This window comes from Nestor notabilis, unplaced genomic scaffold (assembly GCF_000696875.1).
Source record: "Nestor notabilis isolate BGI_N333 unplaced genomic scaffold, ASM69687v1 scaffold15366, whole genome shotgun sequence".
NCBI classification, from domain to species: domain Eukaryota; kingdom Metazoa; phylum Chordata; class Aves; order Psittaciformes; family Psittacidae; genus Nestor; species Nestor notabilis.
The window spans coordinates 40,244-50,802 of NW_009932521.1; the positions used below are offsets into that span (position 1 = coordinate 40,244).

Consider the following 10,559-nt stretch of genomic DNA (forward strand, 5'->3'; position numbering starts at 1 on the left):
CTGCTTTTGTGTGGCCCACATACAGGCTGTAAATTCACTGTCATCCCTGCTCTCCAGAGCAGATGTGCCTCTGCTGTCACAGTGAAATCTCCAGCTTGTACTTTGTGAACTTTTCCACTAAGTAATATTTCTTCACAGTTGGAAGTAACAATAACAGCACTGCTAAGTGCAAAAAGGTGCCTCCTTTCAGGCCAGTTCTGGTGTTCCTGCTCTTGTCCCTCCTCCCATCTTCTGCTTGCTTTTTTTGTGATGTGTCAGTCATGTTCAGATGCTCGTGGTCCCCATTGCAACCACTGATCAAGGCCATGGGACAGAAGGAATTCCACCTATTTCCGCTAGAACTGCAAAAGCCTTGGAGGCAACACGGTCAATGCTGATTCAGGAGCATGCTGGTGGGCTAAGCTGACAGCTCCAGCAGACAGCTCAGGCGGTCACTGGTCTGAATCTATTGTTTCAGGCTGCCTGCAGCCTCAGGAGGACGTCATTGCATTCATGACACTCGGTTCATGTTTGGACGGCTTCCATAGCAAAGCAAGGCCTGGGGACTGCCCTGCAATGTCCTCACCACCAGATATTTTTCTCCTGCATCAATTTGCTAATTGGCTATTGTTGGACTTCTCACATCTCCCTGATTACATCCAATGCAGGAATACAAATGAGTAAGGGGTTGTACAGGAAATGGAAATAAGGTCATTTTTCCTGTCAACTCACTGAAGTCATTGGCATTGTTCTGCGGATGAGTTGAGCTGATAGGACAGGAACCAACTACAAAATCTGCTGCATATTTGTTCTGCATTTCAGTGCTGCTTGTCCACGGGTGGGAGCCTAATTTCAAACTGATGCACTGATTCACAGTCAAAATAATGTGCGCTGACAGTGCAGCAGGATGAATTGACATGACAGTGCAATGCACACGGTATTCAATAAAATATCTGTTATTAAAAAGATATGATCTTTAAAGGTCAGTCTAAACCCTGATGCTATTAAGCAGCATAAAATGGATATGTCCATGGCTGGCAGCAGTTCCATGCCACAGCTTGAGTTATACTGCATGGCAGGGTAGGTGACCAGCCATCCTGCTGAGCTTTATAATCTGAATTTGCACAGATCCTCTTACCTTGGAGCTGGCTCAAGCCAGCTATGGAGCAAAGCTGTGTCAGACAGATTCAAAACTTTAGGTCAAAGTTCGTGACATGGCACTTCAACTAAGCTTTCACTGTGGTGTATAACCCCAAGAGTGGTGCCAAATTTGCATAGGAGGAAGGTACGGAGCTGAGAAGGTGAGGAGAAAGTGGGAACAGATTAGAGCTTAAATGAAAGAAACAACAATCCATGTCTCTTACAGTGATCCAGGCAAAGAGACCTGGAGAAAAAAGTTATTACTGTTCTTCCAAGAAGGGTTTGGGAAGCTCCACTCCCACTGCCTGACCACAGCAACTGCATTTACTGTGCTTATATACAGCATTAGCTGGAAAAAACAAGCAGCAGGCTTTCTATGGAAACTTCCTCTGCTGTTGGCCTTTCTCTTCTATTCTCTGTTCTTCCACCTAATCTATTTTGCTTTCTGCAAGCCTCTTTTTCCTTGCAAATTCTTTTGTGCAGTGTATGGAATTTTTCGTTCTCCTGGAATCTTCCTGTTTTCTTTATTTTACTCTTTCCTTTGTACTCTGAATTTTCTCCAGCTCTTCCTTTTGAACATTTCTTTAAAGACCATATTCATCCCCTGTAAACTGTGCATGGATTATTATAAATATGGTAAGGATCCATGTGCTGTTTCAGCTGCCTGTATGTGCTCATCCTCCCTGGTAATGTTTTGAATGAGTTCAGGATAAACAAACACTGGATTCGCTGATTTTTTCCTTTAATGCTAGAGCTGGAAAAACTGCCCCTTCCTCTCTCTGCCTCTCAGAGTGAAAATACTGTAGATAACAGCACTTCTGAGTGTGTAGATAACAATTAGCTAGGGAATTTTTCTACTTTCAAGCAACCCTGCTCACGTTGCAGTGAAAACTCCCAAAAGTGGGATGACATACACTGCATCCTGGAAGTTTAGCATTTGGTCATTATATACGTCAAGAAGGACAGTTTCTGGGAGGAGGCAAAGATGGAATTCAGTGGCTTTTCTGACTGTGTCAGTCTTCAACTTTTTTAATGGGAAAAGTCAGGTGTACAAATCAGACTGCTGTGGGTAAGAGTGCTGGAGACCAGTATGGGAACCAAGAACGTAAGTTTTATCTCCAGTGGTTGTTTCTTCTGCTGTGTTTGGATGGCATGGGTCATTCTTGTATCTGGAGAATGGATGTACACTGGAAATTCTCGCACAGATAACATTAGTGAGCCTAGAAGCAGAATGTGCTCTGCTGGTTTCAGTAAGCTTGATATGATGGCAATTTTTCACCCATTTCTGAAGGCAAATGTCATCTGTGAGTCTCCTTCTCTTGTAGTCCCACCGTAAGTAGTAGGAGTAAGGGAGAAAGCTGCACATGTCTTATCACAATTAGGGGGGAAGGTCTGCTTAACAGGAAGGGTGTTAAAAGCAGTTGTATCCTGTTTGTGCTTTTGCAGCCATTGGTACTTCCTCATTGTGACCTCGTTTTCCTTCCGGCTTTCTTTTCTGATTCCTTGACGTTCTTTTGTCTTTCTTTGCAGCTTTGGGGTATAATCAAACAAGGCTACAAATGCAAAGGTAAATAAATATTGCATGGATTTTTTTCAAGCTATAGGTGGAGGGGTTTAGCACAAGTAGGCCAACTGTATTTTTTACTAAAATAACATCTGCTTATCCAAATTTTGCTTCTACACTTGGTACTGTCCGTGAACAGTGACTTCTGGTACACTATGAAGTCTCACTGCATTATGGGACATAGCACCCAGTAGGAAACCACACAGGTTCTGTGAGCTAAAGGCCCAAAGCAGCCACTGACTCCATGAGGTGTCACTTTCTACCAGCAAAGACCTTACACCCTGGAAAACCGAGTGTCCTCATCCTAACACTGAGACATCCTGCAATATATCTCCTGAGACATGGGGTCAGGAAAAGGTCTGCTTGCAATGCTGTCTGTCATGTGCATCCACATGCCTGCAGTGAAGCCTAACTGTCCTTGCAATGCAGTAGTGACTGAGCTAGAAATAGAGAAATATTTAATTCCTAGACTGCCCAGCAGATGTTACTGCAAGATCTTCTTGAGATAATTGACTTAAAAAGAATCCTAGAGCTGTTACAGTCCTTTCTGTTGCTTTTATAAAATGCTTAATTTCTTATGCAGTACTTGCATCATATTCGGCAAGAATATCAGACCAAAAATGACATTGTCGTGGTCCTCATTAGCTTTAAAGAAGTCCTGGACCTATTTATTTCTCAAGCGGCCCAGCCCTGGATGAAGGGCACTGTTGATTTTCACAGTTGTAGTTGCATCTCAGTTATTCACAAGGGAACATTTACGCTGGGGCTTCCTAGTTGTATTTATATGCATTTTTTCCCCTCAGTCTTACACTGGCTCCCAGGAGGAGGGTGAAACATTTGCAGTATTTTATTTTTAGGATACATCATATTTTGCTCCCTGTCCACCCATAAACATCTCTTCCTCAGAGAGGGGTGGGGAAAGTGTGCATGGCTAAACCAACGTGTTTAATTCAGTTATTCCTGATGACTGTCATCTGAGCAGCTATGAAAGGGCTAATTGCAGCCTATACTTTTACTGTCAGGATGCGGATGCTGTTTTTTGTCATAGCACCCCTGTAAACTCAACCAGAGATCTGAAGGCATGTCCTGTCTCTGTCCTGCATCATTGCTTGTAACGACAGCCTAGTGCAGAGAGTGTGCAGAAGTGGTTCTGTAGAGGCAAAATTATAGGCAATGAAGCATGACAGTAAGAGAGCAGAGCTGCTCACTCAGATCTTAGTGGTCAGCAAGTGCAATTACTGCCTGCCCTTTGCTGCAGCATGCTAGCATCACTGGAGTGCTGCACCCATTATGGTTGATTTCTGCCTTTGATCACAGAGCTGTCGTCTTCTGCTTTGAACCTCTGACACTGTGCTAGCAGCAGGAGGGAGGGAGTTAATCTGTTTGGGTCTGCTGTTTACCTGCACTGCGGGTAATGAGATAAAGCTAGACTGTGTGGTCTACAAGTAACAAAAGAGGTTCTCTGCTGCCAAGAGAGATCTTTACTGTATTTGGGGGGTGGCGGGGGTGTGATACCTTTAGGGCAATCAAAACCACACCTGTACAGGTACTTCTGTATGAGTTATATGAACAAGGTGATGGGAGAAACCAGAACTCTTCACCTATCATGCTAGCACTGCTGCCCTGAGCAGAATGGCTCTTTTAGTAGAGTTAGAAAAACAACACTTTGATGATGGCTAAAATGTTAGGTTGTGGAGCAGCAACAGGGAAACAAGGGAGTTAGCAATTTTCAAACAAGGGCAGGAACACAAAGGAGAGAGAACTTGAGTCTGGGGGACACATCCTCCACTCTTTGGCCCTTTCTTGCAGGTAAGATCTGTACTGCAGTCACACTTCAAATAATGTACCTAGTGATGAGTGTACCTGCAGTGAAGCAAAGCCCAGCAGAGGCTATGTGCGCAGGCACTCGGCCACTTTCATCTGGGTGGCTGATACACATCAACAGAGCTTACTCTATGCTGATGCTGCTTACTGAGTTTCTTAGACTAGTTTTAATCTACAGTGGTCTGCACTGACCTCTACCTGTCACAGTCAGAGCATAGATGCTCCAGTGTCTTCATACCAAGTGTATTTACTATAATGGGCCCTGCCAAGTCAAATATTGACTGATTCAAAGTTGCTTCTTGAAGACTAATTTCTGATGAATATCATCCCTCTCTTCCATGCTCCTGCCAGATTTCTATTAATGGCTGCCATGGAAATGACCTAGTTTTTATAACACCCTTCACACCAAATAATCCATTTCTGTAACTCCCTTCACACCTTCCATCAAAGCATTCGTTCCTTCAAAGTCCCTCTTGGTATCTGTCAGCTAATAGGCCTGAGGGATTACCAGATAGTTGTGGCTTTCCATCTGGTGACTTGACAATGTCTTTTTTACAGACTGCGGTGCCAACTGCCATAAGCAATGCAGAGACCTGCTTGTGCTAGCATGCAGGAAATTTTCCAGAGGAACCTCAGTAGGCAGCAACCATGGCTCTCTGCCTAGCAGCCCATCCCTGCCTCCAGGTGAGAGCATCTTGTTCCTATTTTAAACCATTTTTGGAATCCTCTCTCACAGCTGGTGTCCTTGATGCCATTTTTAAAAGTACATTCCATTGCACTGGGGCTTGTGTTCAGCACTCAGATTACAACATCCCTTTCTGCAGTGATGGCCCTAGTCTCCTGCTTGAGGCTCCCTATCCTCTATATTGGTGCTCCTATCCCAGCTGAAAAGAAGTAAAATTATAATTAATTAGGGAAATTGTAGTTCTCCTTATAAGCCACTCATGGGCAGGGGCTGGGAGACATAGGGCACAATTCTAGCTCTGCCTTGTACCCTGAGCGTCCAGGTGGAGGGAGAAGGAAATGTGCACACACAAGGCCAAAATCAGTTTCTACGCAGCATAGGGATATTGCTAATTATACCACTGCTCCATATAGGGGGATTACCTCCTCCTGCCCCAGGCTTAAGTTATCTTTCTGTAAAGATCTCAAAGTAGGCTAGTTAAAATAAACAATTCCACCTTCTCTTTCAGTCCAAGATGACGTATTTGAGTTTCCCAGTGTTGCTGGGGAACACCAGGACCTCGATGGCAGAGCTATCACCCTCGTCACTGGCTCTTCACGGAAAATTTCAGTGCGGCTGCAGAGGGTGACCACGAGCCAAGCAACACAGACAGAACCACTCTGGCATGAGGCAGGCTGGAATGATTCAGGTTCCCATACTTTCCCCAAAATGAAGTCCAAATTCCATGGCAAAGCTGGGAAGAACAAAGGCTTTGCAAAATGGGAGAATGAAAAGCCCAATGTGCAGGCTGATATAGAGCTAGAAGCTGAGGCCCCACAACACATACAGGATCACAATGGAATTGAGACCCTCCCAGAAACACAGGAGTCTGAGGTGAGTTGCAGAAGAAGCCAAGATAGCGTAGAATCTGCTGGGGTTTGAGGTCTCATAAAGTTATTTTATGAATTTCAATATGCTTTCTCATTAAAATTTGCCATTGCTTCTTGCACAAGAGTTACTTTCAGAATGATGTCAAATCACCCATAGATAGCTGTTTTCTACGCTGCTGTTTGTATTTACTGTAACTGGGGGTTTGGGTCTTGGATTCAGTATGTGCTTTTCAGAATTGGGCACTTTCCTTTTTGAAGATCATTCAAATAGCCTGGTGGATAGCTGACCACATTCTGTGCTGTTGCATTTTCGCAATGCACAGTTATGGGCCCTGTGTTAGACTTACAAGACCTAGTATTCTGATAAATACACAGATCCAGACTGGGGCAGGGTATCAGTCTGATTTCTGTTGCTGCCACTCATAAAGTTTATATTTCCAAAGCCTTGTGCTTTTATTGATCCCTTTTGCTAGCATGTAAGTAAGTGCCTATTTTCCTTCGGTTACAGGACAGCTGATTGCTCACTGCAAAGCACAGAAAAATGAAGATGACAACTGTAATACAGCAAGTGATGGACTGCCACAGACCATATTTGGCCATGAGAAGTTTTCCCATACGTCGTGCATTTAAATTCGACTGTTGCCCTGTTTTCTTAGCTGAGAAGTGTTACAAGGGACTATTTATTTTCTCACGAGTAAGCTGTTTGGATGAATATTGCACGGACACAGCAGAATGGATCTCTGCGCTCAGTGTTTTCTTTTGTATGACTTTGTGGAAACTTCCTCTACATGCCAGTGAGGATATATTTGGCCTCCTTTAAATACACTGCATCATTTCAGTATGGCTGCCAGCAACAACAATGGTGAGGACAGAAGCCAAGCATCTAAGTTTGTTCGATAACACTCCTTTCCCGAGGCTTGTAATGATCTTTCAAGGAAAGAAGTAGGTGTGTATGTTGATTAAATCTCAAAAACCTTTCACAAAGTCCTCTATGCTGAAAGTGTGTTCACACCTGGTATTTCAAATTTTGGCCACGTTTGCATTGTTATAGTGAGTATACTGGTGTTCAGCACAGTGATACCAGTTCCCAGACTGGAGATTCTTCAAAGAGGCAGCATGTGTCTGAGACTGAAGGAATTCCAAGACACTATGTGTTTATCTGGTTACACTGCAATGGAGAGGGGTCATCTCTGCCAGCACTGATGATTATGATAAAATTAGTATGTAATAAACACGTTTGTTAGTTTTAAGTGTGTGTGTATATACTCATGTATGTGATGTTTTTCTCTGGTTTAACAACCTGTACATGCTAACACTAAGCATACTGAAGAGCAACCTGCAAATTAGCAGTTTGCTAATGCAGGACCCAGCACCTGACTTACAAGGGGCCTGAGAAGCAGGTTTGAAGTGGCATTTCTCAGAAGCTTTAAGTTACTTATGGACATAGCCCTTATCTAGAAGAAGAGAGGAAACCAAAACAAATCACCACAAATCTCAAACCTTAAAGGTGTGTCCCAAGTTGGCATATGTGTATTAATTATTCTTCCTGCCCCATCTCCCCACAAAAATAGGTGTGTGTGGGCAGCATACACTCTGAATGAAAGCAATCCAATTATAAGATTTCCTACAAAATTCAAGTTATTGCACACTTCTTCAAGTTGTAAGACCAGAGAGTAATTTCATAGATTTCCCTAACCAAAACTGACAGCTGCACTCCGTGGTAATTTGACAGTGAACTGCACTGTGACTACATGACACTTGCTCAGGTTTGCATCTTGAATCCTGCAGGTTTCCTTTGCTTTCCAGCACAACTAGTAACAACGGTGACTCTGGAGAGAGAAAGAGAAAGGACAAAAAAAAAAGAGAGGGAGAACATGCTCTTACTGTTTTAAACTCAGAGAAACATGTGCTGCAGAGAGCACCAGTGTCCAAGGTAGGCTGAGGGCCAGAAGCATCCCTCACTCTTACTGCAGTGTGCAAAGCAGCAGCTTTAGCAAAGATATGGTCCTCATTTCTTGTGGTGGGTCAGGTGACGGGTCACAGCAGGCTGACCGCACAGCTGCCTTTACAGCATATGGCTTGCACACAATGAAAATGATGTGGTAGAGAATTTGAATAGAGAAATTTGGTTACAGTCCAGCCTGTTGATGGATCTGTTGAGATAAGCTTTTTAACACTTTATAAAAGAGATGTTCTTGTGCAACTTCATTCTTAACATCACATAAGAGTTTTAGCCAGCATTTAGTCTGTAGATCTCATCCCATTTCTTGCAGGGTTTTAAAAGTTAGTTTTAAGCTCATGTTCTATCAGGCCCACAAACTATGCCTGTCTTCATTTCGTTGTTGAACAAGAATGTTTCTCTTACATAATCTTATTTCTCACTTACTTATTTATTCCCCAAGATACTTAACAAAGAATTTCTTGTTTGCCTCCCCTGACTTGGCTTAAAGAGAGGCAAAATGTATCAGCCATCACAGTCCTGACTGAACTATGTGCCTCTGCTGGTCTTGGTGAAATCCTGCTTGCTGGAAGAAGAGCAATTCCAAGAGATTGTCCAGGAGAAAAAGTGTCATAATGACAAGACTACTGAATTAATGAAGTAGCTAAAGTGAGAAACAATCCCAAATCCACATCCATTCTTCCCTGTCTCAGGATCTTTGAAAAAACTGGGGGGAGAAAAAGGAGTTTTTAGAAAAAGGAAAAAAATCCAAACACAAAACTGCCTCACAGTGGAAAGATTATGTCAAACCTTATTTACAGCCTGATCTGAAAATGCCAAAGAATACAAGCAACAAGAGTAGGTGAAAAATACAAGTGCTTGGATATACTCTGTAAGAGATTATTTGGCTGTTTGAGCCAAACCCACTAGGACTTTCTGTGCTTGTGTAAAACCTCTGCAAAGCCTTGTGCTGCAGCTAAGGGAGCTTCAGCCTTGCTGTCAACTTCATGGCATAGCCCCGACTGCTGTGCAAGGAGTCAAGGGGACATCTGGCTCCCTCAGAATGAAATGCGAAACCAGGTTTGAACTGCAGCTCTCCCCTCTGCTCTAGATCTCCTCAGTCTTGCCCATCCCTGCCACCACCGTTACACAGCTTTTGGGGTTTAAAAGACTAATCCCAGCTTCACAAAGAAAACATCTTCCTAGGCAGAAGCTGTATTCTGAGGTGCCTTCCTCAGGCAGGTGAAGTCTAAGCGAGGGGAGGTGGGGGGAAGGTAACATGCTTGCTGACCAGAGCTAGTGTGAAGCATGGATTTTCCCGTCCTGGGAAAGGTAAGCCATTTTCCTTTCAGTACAGAAGAAGGTATAAAGCTGAGTTACAGAGCAAATTTAGGGGCAGGTGCTGCCTAAAAGTTTACATTTTCTCAAAATGTAGTGACTGGGTGCTGCCACCTCTGTGGACTGTTGCTCAGGAACTCCTCTCTGGAAGCCAAAGTGAAAGCATGCCCTAGCGCAGCAGCCAGCAAAGTCATCCTCACTGTGGGCCTGGAAGTCTTTGTCTGAATCAGCCTCAGCAGCCAAAAAAGGGTCCTCACAGCCTGGGACACTTGTTCCAGAAGCTTTAGGCATCTGTATGGGAAATAGCTGCATGTGAAGAAGGATCCTGGACACAGGCAGAAAGCAAACAAATAAAAAACCCCAGAGAACAAATAACAGACAGATGGGGAGTAAGTGTGGGAAGAAGCATTCTAAAATCGCTCTCCCTCCCTACGTGACACCAAGAATGGAACGGGATCCCAACAGAGACTGAGCAGAGGGGAGAGGAAGGAAGAAAAGGAGGAAGGAAGAAAGCAGATCTGAATGCAGATTTCATGGAGACACATGAGGCAGGAGAAATAAGGGCTTGTTGTTTCATGATCGTCATAGCCAAAGAATAATCTAACCAAGGTTTGCTTCATTCAGCATCAGCCTCCTAACTGATGGGCCTCTGTACAGCACAAAAAAATAGCTCCAAGTACTTCTCAAGAGAGTCTTGACAACAGAGTTGGCCCACCCGGGGACATTGGAGAAACAGATCTAACTTTGGAACAAGTTACTGAATTATCAGCACGGATCTGAACTGGATTTTCAAAATAAGCACTGCAGCCAACAGGCTAAATACACTGGAAAATCTGCGTGCTGAACTCCAAAGTGCTGTTTACGGCTGCTGACAATCTGGTCCTAGGAGACAGAAAAGCCATCAGCAAAAGGCTACCGCTGGGGCAGTATGAAATTTAGCCAAAAAGTCTGCTTTTTCCATGAGTTAAGCTAATGCCGGAAAGTTTAAAGAGCCCTTATCACCTTCATCTCTACTTCATGTGTGAAAACGAGTTATGACCTTCCACCTGCCCACAGCACAGGCAGACTCCCTCTTTCTTTGGTTTTACAATGGTGTTTTCCTACTTTTTGAACTTGTTTTTCTCTCCTCTGTTGTGGGAAAGACCCACGTGGACAAGAGGGGAAATTACTGGACAATAAAGGGGAAACAATGACACTGACAGCACTCGGAGCTGTAAAAAG

The 10,559-nt window shown here is 43.7% G+C and overlaps 1 protein-coding gene across 1 annotated transcript in view; it reads left to right on the forward strand.

Annotated features, from left to right (window-relative positions):
• The window catches only part of RASGRP3 (RAS guanyl releasing protein 3 (calcium and DAG-regulated)), a 28,686-nt gene extending 22,108 nt beyond the window's left edge, over positions 1–6,578 (forward strand). The window contains exons 13-16 of the mRNA XM_010016443.1: positions 2,650–2,686; positions 5,066–5,191; positions 5,701–6,065; positions 6,570–6,578. Of these exons, the coding sequence (XP_010014745.1) occupies positions 2,650–2,686; positions 5,066–5,191; positions 5,701–6,065; positions 6,570–6,578 (537 nt within the window). The remainder of the gene's footprint in view (positions 1–2,649; positions 2,687–5,065; positions 5,192–5,700; positions 6,066–6,569) is intronic.
• Positions 6,579–10,559: the final 3,981 nt, after the last annotated feature.